This window comes from Aphelocoma coerulescens, chromosome 13 (assembly GCF_041296385.1).
Source record: "Aphelocoma coerulescens isolate FSJ_1873_10779 chromosome 13, UR_Acoe_1.0, whole genome shotgun sequence".
Classification (NCBI taxonomy): domain Eukaryota; kingdom Metazoa; phylum Chordata; class Aves; order Passeriformes; family Corvidae; genus Aphelocoma; species Aphelocoma coerulescens.
Window position 1 is genome coordinate 2568768 of NC_091027.1, and position 15296 is coordinate 2584063.

The 15296-nt window shown below is 50.7% G+C and overlaps 1 protein-coding gene across 1 annotated transcript; it reads right to left on the reverse strand.

Moving 5' to 3' along the window:
- Positions 1-950: 950 nt before the first annotated feature.
- Positions 951-13424, reverse strand: STC2 (stanniocalcin 2). Its single transcript, XM_069028874.1, has 4 exons — positions 13090-13424; positions 10796-10938; positions 8082-8293; positions 951-4603 (listed from the first exon to the last, which is right to left on the reverse strand). The coding sequence occupies exons 1-4, from the start codon at positions 13238-13240 to the stop codon at positions 4216-4218; spliced, it is 894 nt and encodes a 297-aa protein (XP_068884975.1). The 5' UTR covers positions 13241-13424; the 3' UTR covers positions 951-4215.
- Positions 13425-15296: the final 1872 nt, after the last annotated feature.

Consider the following 15296-nt stretch of genomic DNA (forward strand, 5'->3'; position numbering starts at 1 on the left):
AATATCTAAGATTTCGGTATCTGATTTAAGAGAGAATTACAGCTCCTATGATATCCCTGTACAGAGGCACAGGCTGGTACTTATTGATAGATTATGAATAGCTGGCAGTGGAGGGGTGAAAATGGATGTCCTCTGGTTTTAAGGTAAAATCTTGAAGGGATAACTCTTGCTATGTCACATGAACTGAGGCTCTCATACATGCAGGACAAATCTTGATCAGCACTTGCAGCTTGTAGAAAGGGTTGCTGCTGTATTTGTTGATGGGTCTGGCTGGAATCCAGCGCTTGGGGCTTTGGGGGCTGCCAACACCTTGCCCACAGGCAGGTGCTGTGGTCAGCCACAGATCCCCTCCCTGGCTCCTACAGGATGCACTTATGGATGCTGGGCTGTGCCTAAAGCCAGCCTGGCTGAGCGCAGTGTGCCAGCAGCTCCCGAGGGGCTTTGGAATCCAGGATCGTCAGGGCAGCGAGGAGAAACCCCAGCAGCTGCAGCCTCTGCTCCTTCCCTAGCCTGAACCTGCTGGTTTAAAGCCATGAGGTGGCTCTGACAAGCTGCAGGGATCCCAGTCCATGGCTCCTGCTAAGGGAAAACCTCTCGAAGGAGCTTTGGCTGAGCTTGAGAAAGGCACGAGCTTCTGCTCCCTGTTTTTCGCCCTCGAGTTGGTTCTGCATCTCCCTTTCTGCCTCAAACCCAGCCTCCAGGTCCCACATCAGCAGCCAGCGAGGTCTCCCTCTCCTGGGGAATGACACTCCAGGGCTGAGGTCTGTGCCCTGCTCTAGAGGAAGGGTTGGCTCTGTCCCCATGTCCTGTCCCTGCCCGGCTGTGGGGGACGAGCAGACAAATCACCTCTGCCCCCCTTGGCTGCAGCTGCTGGCTCAGCTTCAGAGGGCTTTTCCTACCCCCTTATCTCCCAGCAGCCGAAATTCCAGCTAAACAAACCCAGCCACAGACTTATTCAAAACATTTATTAGTGTTTAAGGAAAATAATAGTGTGTGAAAGGTACAGAGCTTTGTCTAAAGCCATATGCATTTTCTTTATTTACAAGCTTATTTGGCTGCAAACTCTACACGAGATAAAACCAGTATGTTTTTCTCCCAGAGATTTGGAATTAAGGACAGTTTGTCTTTTATTTCTTTCTTCCTTTTATTTTTTTTTTCCTCCTTTTAGTTCAGCACTGTAAGTTAGGACAGCATTTTCCAGGGTTTACTGCTATCTTTTTTCCTGTAGGCGTTTTGCTTCTCTCGCAGTATTTTCACTCCAGAACAAGGCTCATTCCAGATGCAAAGCATAAAGGAAACATTCATACCTTGGCTTTTAAGCTAAACCTCCTTCATGAACAGCAAGTTCATAAGGAATGTTAATTAAAGCATCATACAGTATCTAAATGGACTTTTTTTTTTTTTCTCTCCTTTTTTGTTTTATAAAGAATTAAGGCTATGTAGATGTCACAATAAAATAATCTCAGGTAAAACGCACCCTTATCTGTTAGATATGAAAGAAAGGTTTAACAATAAATAAATGATTTATGCTGTCAATAACATTATGGAACTGTATAAAACTATATTTACGCAGCTTTAAACATAAAAAAACCCATACTAGTGGCATGAATATATACAACACAGGTCATGACATACGTTTAAATTATCATAGCCAGCAGTGTTCTTTTTTTAAACGGGGACACTATAATAAATAGAAATGTTAAATATTTACAATAATAGCATATGTGGAATCAGTAGATGAACACATAAAATCTTCACACACAGAGGAAAAAAAAAATGATGCCTTATACAAAAATCCCTCCCACCCACAGCTTGTCCACCCCCCCTCCCCAATTTTCATTGACTAAACAAGGGGAATACACAATTTTCCCCACAGAACCAAAGAATACAAATAAAACTGTATGCATGCTGAGGTGATATGTTGACTGAGACATTCAAAGATGTAGATCTCTGTTTGGTTCCCATTGATGAATCAAGACCTCTAATGACAGAGGGATCTTATTTTAGTTCAATGCAAGAACATTGGTAGCAAGTTGTTGTTTCTGGTTTGTGTTTGCTTTTTTTTTTTTTTTTTAATTTTTTATTGTTTGTTTTTGTGCTAAAATGCTTGGATTGTCTTTTTGGTTTGAGCTTGTTCTTCGTGGTGGTTCTGTGCCACCAAGGGGGAGAGGACACTTGCAGGGAACCCACGGAGGCACACACCAGAAGCCTTCTTAGGGTACCACCAGCAGGTTTTTGGAGCAGAGCAGGTGGCCAAGAGAGTCAGACCCAAACCAAGCTGCTGTGGGACAGCCTGGGTGCCCCAGGGGTGGCAGAGCTGTCACCAGCCCCACGGGGCAGATGCCACACTCACTGCACCATCTCCATGGTCTCTGCTGCTACAGCACCTGGCCTGATCCCAGCTCTTCCCACTGAAACCAAGCAAAAATGTCATGACAGATCTTAGCTAAAATCAGGTGGGATCAAGGCCACATCTTTAAAGCAAAGACCTGGTGATCACGGAGACACCTTTGCAACTCAACTGTCCCCTCTTGCCTCCTACGTGGCTGCTATTTAAAGCGGTGCCTCCAAGTTCTGCGGGTGGATCCCTGCATTAAACCCTGACTGGAGCTATTAGGAGCCGTGCTCACTTAGCAGGAACTGAAATCCGAGTTGGAAATTGTAGCCAAATTCCAACACCCTCTCCTGTTTATGCAGCTCCTTCCCACCATGCAGCAAGACGTACGTTAGTTCACTGGGTACGTTCTGTCTCTGCTGAACCTCCTTCCTGCCCCCACAGCTTTCCTCCCAAACTTTCTAAATGAGAAGGCTCTAATCCCTGGTGTGATTTCCACTTTCTAAGAAAAACTCCCTTTTTTCTCTAGAGGAAGCTGAGAGCTCACCCTCCTGTCCCTGTGGGTGCTGTAGCCTCCACTTCCAGTACAATATCTGGGAATAAAGGATTGCAGAGCTGCAACCTGAGAATTACAATTGCATAGGGGGTAGGAGAGATATGGCCAAACAACCTCATTCACACTTGAAACTGCTTAAAGACAATAAGCTCTTGACACTCTTCACCTTTACTAACTCGCTCTGTGGAGATTGGTCATCGTCACCTGCATAAGAATTAAAAAACCCAAGTCAATCCCCTCTCCTTGTCTTTGGCATTTGGATAAACCAAGCTATAGGCAGGTTAGAGTGGGGCTCCACATCCCAGCAAACCACACCACACCTGCTAAGGAGAGACAGGCTTCTGATGGGCCTTCAGTGCAGCCCTAATAACTAAATATATGGGGATATATAGGGTCCTTTGCTGTCTGAGCCCACACCTGCCCCTTTAGGCTTGGGCTGTAAGGGTGGAAGACCTGTATCACTGAGGGGGCAGATGGAAGCAGAGAATATGCACAGGGTTTTCAGAGGTCCACGAGAATACTTCTGGGGGTCCTTCACCCTGTGCAAGTCTTAACAGTCACGTTGCCTTGTCTGGAAGCTGATTACCTGCCTGTGAAGTGACTGGATATGGTTCTGTGATCAGCAAGTGTCAAGTGATGCAGTGGTTAAAAAACTAACAGGGGGCACTTAAAACCAGGCAGCGTCACCCAGGTGGGAACAATGGCTCAGAAGTTACTTCAGAGAAAGTGGTGGAGCTCCAGACCACACGGTTCCTGTGCCAGAGACGGGGCAGCTACTTCATCAGAGAGCTTCACATAGAGAGCCCTGAGCTCTGGCGTTCCCAGCCACAGGCAGAAACCAAATCCCCCTGGAATTCAGCCATCTGCTGTAAGGCTGTGCCCTAAACCTTTGGAGGTGCTAAGCCACAAGCAGCCACATGCAGTCTGGCAGAGCCCGCTTGGAACCTTCTCCCCTGCCAAGGAGACCAAGGGAAAAAAACAAAACAAAACAAACCCCAAAACCAAACCCCAAACCCAACCCAACAACCCCCAAACAAGATCCTAAATTTCAGATGATGTCCGTTTCATAAAAAAGGGGGAAAGAATTTAGCTGGAGACGTTTTGCCACCCGAGTGTCGAGTTTGCTGGATCGATAACCCATTGCCACTGCTCTCCCTTTGCTACTATATACACACTGATGCCGAGGTCCATAGATATCTTGCAATGCCCTGTGCTTGACCTCTGAATGGGAAATGCTTTGGAATGTCCATAGACGGGAGGATGGAACTCAAGGGAGGAGGTTTCCGGGGGAGGGCGGGGGGGAAGGGGGAGCTGGTGCCTTTTTTCACCTCCGGATGTCGGAGAAGTCGGACAGTTCGTCTGCCCGGTCCAGGATCCCGTGGGCCCCTTTGGGACCGTGGCCCCCAGCTTTGACCCGGGCGTTGGAGTGGCCCTTGGTACCTCTCTCTCCCTTGGCTGCTCGTGAGCTCTCCCTGTGCTCGGGCTCGGCCTGGGCCACCATGTCCCCACGGCCAGCACCGGCCCTGCTGCCTTCCCCCGCCTTCTTCTCGGTTCCCAGGACGGCGTCTCCGTGCACGGCCGAGGTGCAGAAGCTCAGGATGGAGCAGAGACTTCCCCAGTTCTGTTCACACTGGGCCTGGACGCTCCTCGTTATTGCCTTTTTCACCTCCTCGCCACAGGTGAGCAGGATGTTCACTAGGTCAACGTAAGGCCTGGAGGGAAAGGGAACAGTGAGAGGAGAGTCAAAAACCATCCAAGGGAATCAGTGAAGAATCTGCCTCAGCCTCCCTGGGCACAGCAAATCCAGTGGTGTGAGCCCCTGGCACCCCCTGACTCAGCAGGAATTCTGCACCACATCAATTATGCAAAATCCCATCTTCTGATCAGCCATTTCGCTGCAGGAAATGCACAGTGGCATCCTGTCAAAGCCTCTCTGGATTCATCTTGCTTGCTCTCCCCCTGGAGATAGTCTGGGACAACTCGTATGTTCACCAGAGGAACAGATGAGGTCTTGCTTGGCAAGTGAAAGAGCTATCTCACAATTTCTGTCTCCAACTCTTTCCATACCCTTCCATCTCTAATACTCAGGACACTTGCTCCTGTCCAGAGCCATCAGCTTCACCAAACAGGCTCTGGGTGAATGGTAGGTACAGAACCTTCACCAGCCACCAGTCTGCAAGAGGGAGGCATTTTCTCACCTCTACGAAAGCAATAAATACTCAGCTAGAGATTCTCTGGCTTTCCTCATCATTTCTGGAGCACTGGGTGCTGATCTCCATCACAGGCAAGATCCTATCTGGACTCAGGATCTGCCTGAACAGAGCTCAGACACATGGAATCCACTTCGGTGGCACTTTTTCTTCCCACACCAAGTTTTATTTCTTCATTTCCTTACAAAGCTTTCAGCATCCTCCTTTTCCCAGTCAAACACGGCCTCGAAACATGCCCTGGCTCAATCCCCTCTGTGCTTCCCACCCACCCCTGAGTGTCCCCAAGGCACCAGCAGCTCGAGCACAGCACTTGGGCTTCTCAGGCACAGGTCACCGAGTGCAACAATTTTAAAATAGTTGTGGTCACAAGTTTTGTGGGTCAATATTGATGTTGTCTATTGACACAACTGCTCAGCTGCTTGCAGGCCCAGAAGGACGTGCTTAAAAATCTTCCACAGCAGGAACCATCCACAGCACAAGTGGAAAAGTGCCCGGGGTCAGCAGTCGTGGCTGTGTGGGGTGGGTGGTGGGGATGGGCCTCCTGGGCATCCCATCTACCAGCTCTGGTGGCTGTGGACAAGCTTAAATCTCTTCTTATTAAGTCAGAAGAAACGAGGAAAAGCAACAGATTATGATCAGTGCCTGACTTTACCCAACTGCTTAAACTCATTTTGAATCGCTAATCTTGGAGAGCCATCTAGTCCCCTATCTCAAAGTATCAACAGTCCATAGTTGGATTGTTCCTGCTGCTCAAAAAAAAAAAAAAAAAAAACCCAACAAAAAAGTTACTTGGAATGCAGCAGGGACCAATCTGCCAAGGCCTGTCACCACTTCCACCATGGCAAATCAGCCTGACCCCCACAGCTGACTCAGGAGGAGGCTTCGCCGCCTGACCGTGTTCTGAACACTCATCGGGAGAGAACAGTCAGAACAAAACAGAGAACAAGCCTGAGAGCTGCCACTTGCTTCTCTGCTCTTAGGTTTTTGTTCTAAATGTAAAGTAGGAGATAAGAGAGAGCTGAGTACCTTGCATACAAAGTGGCCCAGCAAAAGGGTATAAACCCCCCCCCAAAGAAATGAGTTCTTAAAATTGGGCATAACCTTTGCAGAAATCTTTGTAAGAAAAAAGGTCGCTGGTATGACTAAAAAGTGGCTCAGCTGCCAAATATTTCAGGTATTCAGAGCCTGCCAGAGCCCTGTGGATTAATACCAGCCCATTTCTCCTTGCCTGTTTTACTTTCTGCATTTCAGCCGGCCTGACCAGAGTACCTGAACTGAGCACAAGGCTGCAAGTCAGCAGACGTGATTTTATTTCCAGCTCTGCCACACTTGCCTATTGATCTCGAACAAGTTCCTTAGTTCAAGAGCTTCAGAGATGGCCTCTAAATTTAGGGGAGGGGAGGAGGCTGGCTGGTTCTATTTGGGGAGTCCCGCATAGGAGAGCCGAGCTCCCACTCTGGGAGATGCTGGAGTGTAGGAAGCGCTAAATGAGATCATGCAAATTATAGGTGTTCAGCTGAATGACCCTCTCTTCTCAACCAACAACCCCCCAGTTCAGTTCCCCAGAAATAAGCAGCTGCTTCTGAGCATTCCTGCTTGAGCCCGTTCATAAAATAAGGGATAACTCATTCCTCTTTGGACAGGTTTTTGGCTCACACAGTTCTTTTCATCCCCAAATGATGGGGGGGGGTTAATTGGTGCCAAGTACCCAATTTATAGCTGCTGACACAGCCCAGGCAGTGCCCAGAGAGGTGCTGCTGGGCAGGATGGAACCTTGCTGCCCTTCTCCCCCAGGCAGCAGGATGCTGCCCATGGTCCTGGGCACAGCAGCTCTGCCCCCAGCCATGCCTTTGATCCCAGCCTTAGGAATGTCCAGGGAAAGGGCCTTGCTTTCAGGCCACCACGACCAGCTTGAACAAACCACAGCATAGGATTTATGTGACTAAACTGGCACTGAAGCATCTCTCTGTGACTGCAGCTGAAGTATTTGGGGGGGGGGGGTTGGTTTTCAGCACTAAGGGAATCAGAGCACAGCTCCTTTGGATAGTGAGGAAAATAAAATGCAAGGCTAAAATTCCCAAAGAAGTGATTCTGCAAAAAAATTTGTCTGTCATGACTGCTGGGATTTGGAGTTTCTGTGCTAATATCAAGGCACAGAGGTGTGGTAGGAAGATGCTCTAAGGTTAAGCCTGATGCCAGGCTTTGGCTCAGCCTTCTTGTTTCGGGAGTGAGACGTTCACCTGCAAGAAAAACAGGCTCTGATTTTTGCATCTGTGCACAAAGAGTCAGTACAAACAGCTTGTGCTTGGTTTGTTGCTGTCATGTAGCAGCTTTGATCAATTCCAAGTAGGATTTGTGCCTGCCATTCCTTGGAGGACAGCTGTGCTCCCAGTCAGGGGAATGAAGTCCTCAAAAATCTGACTTGTGCCTTCATTTTGTACAACCCCATGTTTTATTAAAAGCATCTGAGATTAATAAAGACTAAGACGAATGGGAGATTACCTGGGGGACTGCAGCTCTTTCAGGGACAATTAACTACAAGACATTTCAAAGTATGTATTTAAAGAAGAAATCATCATCCTGCTGACAACTTTGCATAAACCTTCTTTCCCCTTCTCTAGCTGTCACCTCTAACAGGATACTGGGGTCAAAATGATGCCTTTGAGCTCAGAAAGCAAAAAAACCATTGAGAGATGCCCATGGAAATGGCAGACACTGAGGGAGTATTTGCCAGAGCACCAAGGGGACTGGCAGATCCAACTTCAACCCATTTCACCTCCTTCCACAGTCACATCTCACCCTTTGTACACAAACTTCAAGGGGCCCTGCAAAGAAAGCTTTACCTTGGTGTTGTACATGAGAAAACAAGAGGTGCTTAAGGCCAGAAGGAGGTGAAACAGCTCTTGGGCAGATGCACAGCCCACTGGCACTCCTGGAAGGAGCTCCCACGCTCTGACTGCACCAGCACGGAGGCACTTACTCATGCTGCAGCAGGTCTTTGAAGTGAATCATCTCCACAATGACCTGGACGTTCTCCTTGGCAGCAGAGCAGAGGTCATGCTTCAGGTAGCACTCCCGCTGTAACTGGAACACCATCTCTTTAATGGCAGGGCACTTACGGCTGATGCAGCTGAATTTATGCCTCAAGGCATGAGCCTTACACTTCAGAGCGTCTTTAATGAAGGATTTTCCCTGAGAAGGAAAGAAATGGAGTAGGTCTGTATTTTTGTCCATTAAGCACAGCAGCTGATTTATGCCCAGCCAGCTGCTTCTCTGCAGGACAATGTCAAGGGTTATTACAGTGCTAAGGGTATCACTTAAAGGCTTTCCCCTTCTTCTCTGTTCTCTGCCCTTAAAGACCATGCCAAGTTACCCAGCTTTGCTACCCCAGTGGACCTGAAACACCCAGAGCTTCCTCACTGGTACTTTGAGGTTTCCTCTGCCCCAACAGCTGAATGCCCAACGAGGGAAAGAGCAAAAGCGAGCACCTTGAAGTAATTCAGTGCTGGAGTTACTGGGTTAATTTGCTCCCAGGGTGGCAGAACAACAGGTTCACACAAAGGAAGGGCATCCTGCCATGGCTGAGCTCCTCAGGACCACAAGCAGGTACCCATTCAGTAACTGTAGGGCTTATTTTTTTCACTTTAAAAGTAGTTTACAAACTCAGAGACACGATCTATATGCACCTGCCCTGTTCCCCATCTATCAATATTTTCTTCCTCAGAGAGGGACTCAAATCAGCATTAATGATGATAATAATGATGATAATAATGATGATAATAATGATGATAATAATGATGATAATAATGATGATAATAATGATGATAATCTTACAGTGTCTTCATGCCTGTTGCAAGAAATTCCAAGTGAGATTAGGAAGATCAAATCAAGAAGCTAAAAAATAAGGTGGAGGAAAGCTGTTTTAGCAGCATCTCTTTAACCACTGTTTGGGATTCCTTCACTCAGTTGCTTGGTGGGCATCAAACCCATCCCTTCCTTTCCTCTTTTATCGGATTCTGGAGCTGCAGCTCTGCTCAGACTCCCTTTACTTTGCTGAGCAATAGGCCCATGGAAGCTCCCTGCACTGCCTCCACCTTTTCATCAGCCTCAGATTCTTCTACACAGGTGCTCCACGAAGACCAAATCCTTGCTCCCCTTTATCCCAAGGGAGCACTGGCCCAGCTCCACTGACACTAAATGAGATTCACCCAGACCTGCAAGCAGATGTTGTCCCCAAATTGTTTCAAGCCAGAAATGTTTCGTGCTGATCAAAGAGCTGCTTCAGTCGTCATCCCTATTTCCCAAACTAAAGGCACTCTCTTGCCCTTCCCTTCAGGAACAAACAAAACACAGCACAGTAGGCAAACAGGGATGAAAAAGAGAATTCTTATATAAACCCAAACTGATATAAATTCTCAGGTTTCAGAGCAGAGAACAGAAAATGGCCAGTGTTAGTCTTGTCATTTAATGCAGCTTGAAATCACTGGAGATGATACAGAGAGGAGCTGTGAAAAGCCATGTCACAGCAGAGGCTGAAGTCACCTTCATGTTAAACAGAGCTCCAGGGGTTTCAATCTTTGCCTGGATGTGAAACAGGCTGGATTTGATGAGCTGTATCTGGGGATCTGGCATCCATGGCTACTCTCAGCCTCCACAGGCACCATTCCCTGCCTTCCCAACTTTCCTTCCCTATTTCTTTGGTCAACTCTGTTCACAGGCAGAAACATTGTGCAAAAATAAACGAGTGTTTTCTGGAAGCCACTTGGAAATGAAGTCGAAGGTTTTCAGATACCCACAAAAGCAGCAAGTCCCATTTTAATGAGTAACCAGGCCCTTCCTACATCCTTGAGCATTTGAACCTAAAGCTCCAGCCCTTCAAAAGTGCTCCCTGCTGGGCAGTCCCACCACCCCTCATGGGGCAGGCTGGATCCTGAGGACAGCTCTACTTTGTGCCACGCTTTTAGCAGTGCCATGTAGCTGGTGCTTTTAGTCAAGTTATTCTGTAAACTGCCTGGTCAAGCCAAATGCCACTGGCCCGTCAGAATGTTCCCTTCCCTCCACACTGAAATGGGAGAGGAGGTTTACAAGACATAATAACAGGATGTCTCAATGATGCATAAATGGTCTGGGGAGAAAATGAAGGAGACAAACTTAATAGCACATACCATGGAAGTAACGTATTTTAACATCAGTGCTCAAACTGAGGCTTGTTTGAGTACAGCAGCTTTAGGGGGTTGTGTGGGATGGCTGAGTGCAAGTCTTGAGGGCCAGCTTTAGTAAACTGCCTGTTGGGAAATCCTGAGATAATTCTAAATGAATTGGGAGCCCAAGCTGCATCTCAGAGCCGGCTTTGAACAAACATGGTGTAGAGGCTTAAGTCATCCAGTGTTTCTTAAAACCATGTTTGGCTCCATGAAGCGCTCTGCTGGAGTTATCCTGGGTACAGTAGGTGGAAGGGATCCAGGGAGCTGCAGCCTGTCTCCTGGGACAGGTTGCACACCGCTGCTTTATTACTGTCCTGAGGTCCTGATTCTGGACCTTCCAACAGAAAAATTCCTCCTAGTGAATTAGTAAATCACAGCTAAAGTAGACTCGCTCTGGGAATTTTTTGTGCAAAGAGGTGTTAAGGAACTGCAGTACATGCCAAGTGTGTGTCAGAAGCAAGCAGACAGGTAGGACATTTCCCCCTGTTACCTGGGCATCGAATTTTCCAGCGTTGTGCAGGAATGTCATGCAGATCTCGTGTAAGCCTCGGATCTCGCAAGAATTGTTCTCAAAGCATTCAAACACTCCACATCCCACATCGCCAGCATTTACCAGGCAGTGCTGGATTTCAGCTAAAACGAGCATTGGTTAGAGTTAATTTGAAGAACTCTTCATGGAAAAACTGGTGGTGGGTAGGGGGGAAGAGAGTTGTTTTGCTACCAACATCAGTTTGAGAGAAAAATGCGTGACAATGGTTAATTGTACCCGCAGCGTGCCCGTTTTTTGCAGGAATTAGGCCAAAACTTGGGTGTATTACGTTATGAAAGTGATATCCAAGAAGTAAATGCCAAATCCACTATGCTTACGTCAAGCTATTTCACTTGAGAACTGTCTCATGCTCTTGAATTCCTCAGGAGCAAAGGACAGGCATGAGTTTTGCTCTCTGGCTTGTGCAAAGCCCCCCCCCAGCAAATTGAAGTGCTAAAATGAGAAGCCCAGGACCCAGCCAGCCAAAATTTCTCATTTTTGGTACTTTGAGCAAGTTTCTGGCCATTCAGCACAATGTTTTTTACAGACCACCAGGTTTTGCCTGTCAGGATGTCTGTCAAGTTAATGGTAAAACTCCCACTGATACATAAAGTCCTTTGCACCAAGTGTTGGACAAAAATGCAACTGTGTGCTCAGCTATGCACAAATCAATAGATTTATATTTACATATGTAGTACATAAAAGAGATGTACTGGAGCTAGCTGTTGCATATGTGTTTATTCTGCTCTTTCAGATGTTATGTAATACTGCAAAAAATGCTGTCTAATACTCACTTTCAAAAAAAAACCAACCCAAAAACACCGAAAAAACAACCCCACCAACCCAAAAATCGAATTCTTAACATGACAGCATCTGGTCCTTTAAAAAAAAATGGATGTAGTAGTACTGCCAGAGGGAAGGTGGTTGCTGAAAAAGCCTGGGGATAAAGTTAAACAGGGGCAGCTTTTAGACCAGAACTGAGGATGCTAAGAATTCCTGTACTCTGTGCCCTGTGGTACCTTTAATTAAAGTTCGCCCTTGGGAGCCAGCCTAATCCCCCTCGAACCGCAGCGTGTTTCAGCCATCCCCAGCCTCCCCCTCTGCCATGCGGTCCATTTGCAAGTCTTTACAGCAACTTTCGGTCTAATTTCCACCCGCTGCAAGGCACAGAGAGGAGCCGCGGATGTAAACGCGGAGCCTGCCGGAGTTCTCACGACCCCCCCACCAGCTCAAACCCAAATCACTGCCGCCGCACTTTTTTTCCCCCCCCTTCTACCCGCCCTGAAAGTGCATCTGGGGGTGGCACAGGGGAGCCCCGGGGTGGGATCCAGGGATTGTCTGAGCCACAGGCGGAAAGCTGCGCAAACACACCCGCACGGGGGGGGGAGAAAAGGGGCACTGGAGCCCTTTGTGGAGCGCTGCGGAGCGCGGAGCCGGGCGCTTTCGGGGCCGGGAGCGCGGCTGTGGTGCTTGTGTTGGCATCCGGATGCAAACCCTTTGCCGGATCACATGTCCTGGCTCCAGCGTGCTGAGAACTGCACAGTGCCGTGATTCACATGTGGCAGTCCCTAATGGGCATTCGTGCATTCCTGCTCGTGTGTGTTTAAACACGTCTCGCAGCACGGAGAGTGTTAAAAAAAAAAAAAAATTAAAAAGGGAAAAGGGAGAAAAGGGGGGGGGGGGGGGGGGGATAAAGGAGGGGGGGGGAAGGGAAGCGTCTGGATCCCGCGCTCTCTCTTTGCACGGCTGGGAAGCGATCCAGCAAAGTGCACGCCCCAGCTCTCTCTTCCTAGGCAGATAATACCCGGGGGAGGGAGCGCGGGGGGCGGGAGAGGAGGAGAGAAACCCCCGGCCCGTTGCATCACTGCACGGCTCGCTCCGGAGGAGGCAGAGCACCGGTCATCCCTCGGCCCTCCCGGCTGCCCCCGGCCCTCGACCCGGTTCCAAGCGCTGCGCCGAGAAACTTTCTCCTCCCCGGGCTCGCAGCATCTCCGCGGGGCTCCGGCCACCCCGGGGCCGCTGCGAGCCCGGCGTGGGGCCGCGGCTGTGCACGGGCAACACGTGCTTGGCAGAGCCGGGCTTTAAAGGTAATTAGGAGCGAGCTCCGATTTCCTGCGATGATTTACGCCTGACAGTCGGACACCGAAATAAAACGCCTGTCACAACTCAACGCGGCTGCAGCAGCAGAAGCAGCAGCAGCAGCAGCGAGGGGAGGGGGTACGCGCAGAGGCCAGCCCGGTGCCCCCCCGCCGTACCTGTGTTCTGCAGGGACAGGCGCCCCTTCTGCTGCGGGGTCCTGTCCTGCGGCCCCTCCGGCGGGTGCGTGGCCTCAGTGCCCGCGGCCGCCCGGGCGCTGGCCAGCAGCAGGGCCAGGGCCACCAGCTTTCCGCCGAGCTCCGCGCACATGGTCGCGCCTTCCCCCCGCCGCCGCCGCCGCCGCCGCCGCGTCCTCCCCCGCGGGGTGCCGCACCCGGGCCCAGCGCGCTGCTCGCCGCGGCCCCGCGAACCGCATGTGCCCGGCGCGGCGGCGAGCGCGGAGTGGCGGCGGCGGTGCCGGAGGGAGCCTCAAATATCCCCGCCGAGCCCCGGTGACACTCGCATGAGGGAGCCGAGCAGGTGTCGCTCCGCGCCGCGGCCAATGGCAGCCGCCGCCCCGCTCCGCCCGCCCGCCGGGGGCCGGCCCTGCCCCGCCGGCAGGTTGCAGCCGCCCGCCCCCCGCCCCACCCGCGCCGCGCCGGGGGATGGGGGTGCGGGGGGCAGCGGGCACCCGCCGGGGCGGGGGGCGGGAGAGATAGGGGGGGAAAAGAAATTATATTAAAAAAAAAAGCGGTGAAAAAGCGGGATTTTGACACGCTTTGGAGGGAGGAGGCAGAGAGCGGGCGGTCCCCCCCACCCCCATCCGCGGGCAAATTCGGGGTGCTCCAGCCGCTGCTGGCCTTGTGCGGGGAGCAGCGGGGTGCCCGTGCCGGGAGCCGGCTGCCAGCGCCGGCCGTCCTGCGGCACTGCCGCCTCATGGCAAGACTTGATCGAAAAGAAAAAAAAAAAAAAAAAAAAAATTCCGTCTCCGAAGCAGCTATTGCAATGACTTTCTTGGAAACCGTCCACTCCCTCGTTTTTTTTCCCTCACCCTGGGATTTTGTACCATTTGCTGCGAGGGGATTCGGGCCAAATACATCACTTGAGGGGGGAGAGTGATACCCTGGGTGCAGACCCCGATGGGCGAACAGAGACGGGCGCTGCTTTCCCGGGGGGAGAACCCCCCTAGACCTCCGCCACCGTGGGAAGAGCATCACCCTTGCAACCCCCCCCAGCCAGCTCTGGCTGCTGCCTTTTGTCCGGTAGCTGAAGCGGGGTGGGGGGGACACACACACACACCACAGGACGACGTAGGAAAATCCGTAGCAGGTGATGAGAAGTGCCGCGCTGGCTGGGGAGGGGCGAGCGTGTCTCCCCTTGCCCTGCCGTAATGCACATCAGATGTTTCATCAGACCCCGCAGGCCCCATGCGGTCCTGCGCCCCCCTCCCCTGCAGCCCCCGAGCCCCCGGCAGTGCCGGGACGCGCTGTGCCGTGCCGGGGGCGGGGGTCCCGCCGGGGGGGCGCAGCCAGGAATGTCTCCAGCTGCTGCTGCCGCCCGCTTCCTCACAGCTGTCAAAATGCACTTGAGGAAATCCACTCACACCTCCCCGAGCAAGGGTCTCCTCGGCGGGACGTGACACCGCGCCGCAGGACCATGGCTCCACGGCTACGCACCAGCAGGCACGTCCTGACACCCCCTCGCAGCCCCCAGCCAGCCCCGCTCGCCTCGGCCTCCCCTGGTTTTGTCTCAGGCCCGCGGGTTTGTGTGCTGGGGCTGAGCCGTGCGAAGTTTTATTCGATTTTTTTTTTTTTTTTTTTATCCTTCCGGAGGGTTTGACATCGCAACGTCTTTATTAAGGTTGAAATTCTTAACGGTGGTGCCAAGCTCGTGTGGAAATTCCCTTTTATCAACATGCTGCTGCCTTCGGAACTGCAACTTGCAGCTTTTCTCTAAGGAGCTGGCTGTGCCAGTGCAGATGTCTGCAAAGCCCCCGTGCCCCTGGGATGGGCTCTGCCCTTTCTGACAGCAGGGCTATTAAAGGAATAGGTTTTTCTTCTTCATTCAAGGTTAACCTCACCCGGAGTACCTGGCCCTTCTTTTGTCCTTGTGCTCTTACTATTTATACTGCTGAAGAGTTTTGCTATTTAATTACCTTTGCTAGGTCTAACTTAGTTCGAGTGTTCAAAGAGCAGGGGCTGAACGAGCTGAACTCGGGCAGGAGAATTTAAGGGATGGCAGTTTTTCTCTGTTGCAGGAGTTGACAGCCAGTGCACTGTTCCTAAACAGCAAGTTTGTATTATATATAAAATATTTTTTTTCCTGGTGCCTCACAAATGACGCTTTCTCCTAATGCCTTTTCCCTGCTGCTTTTGGTCTGATGCCC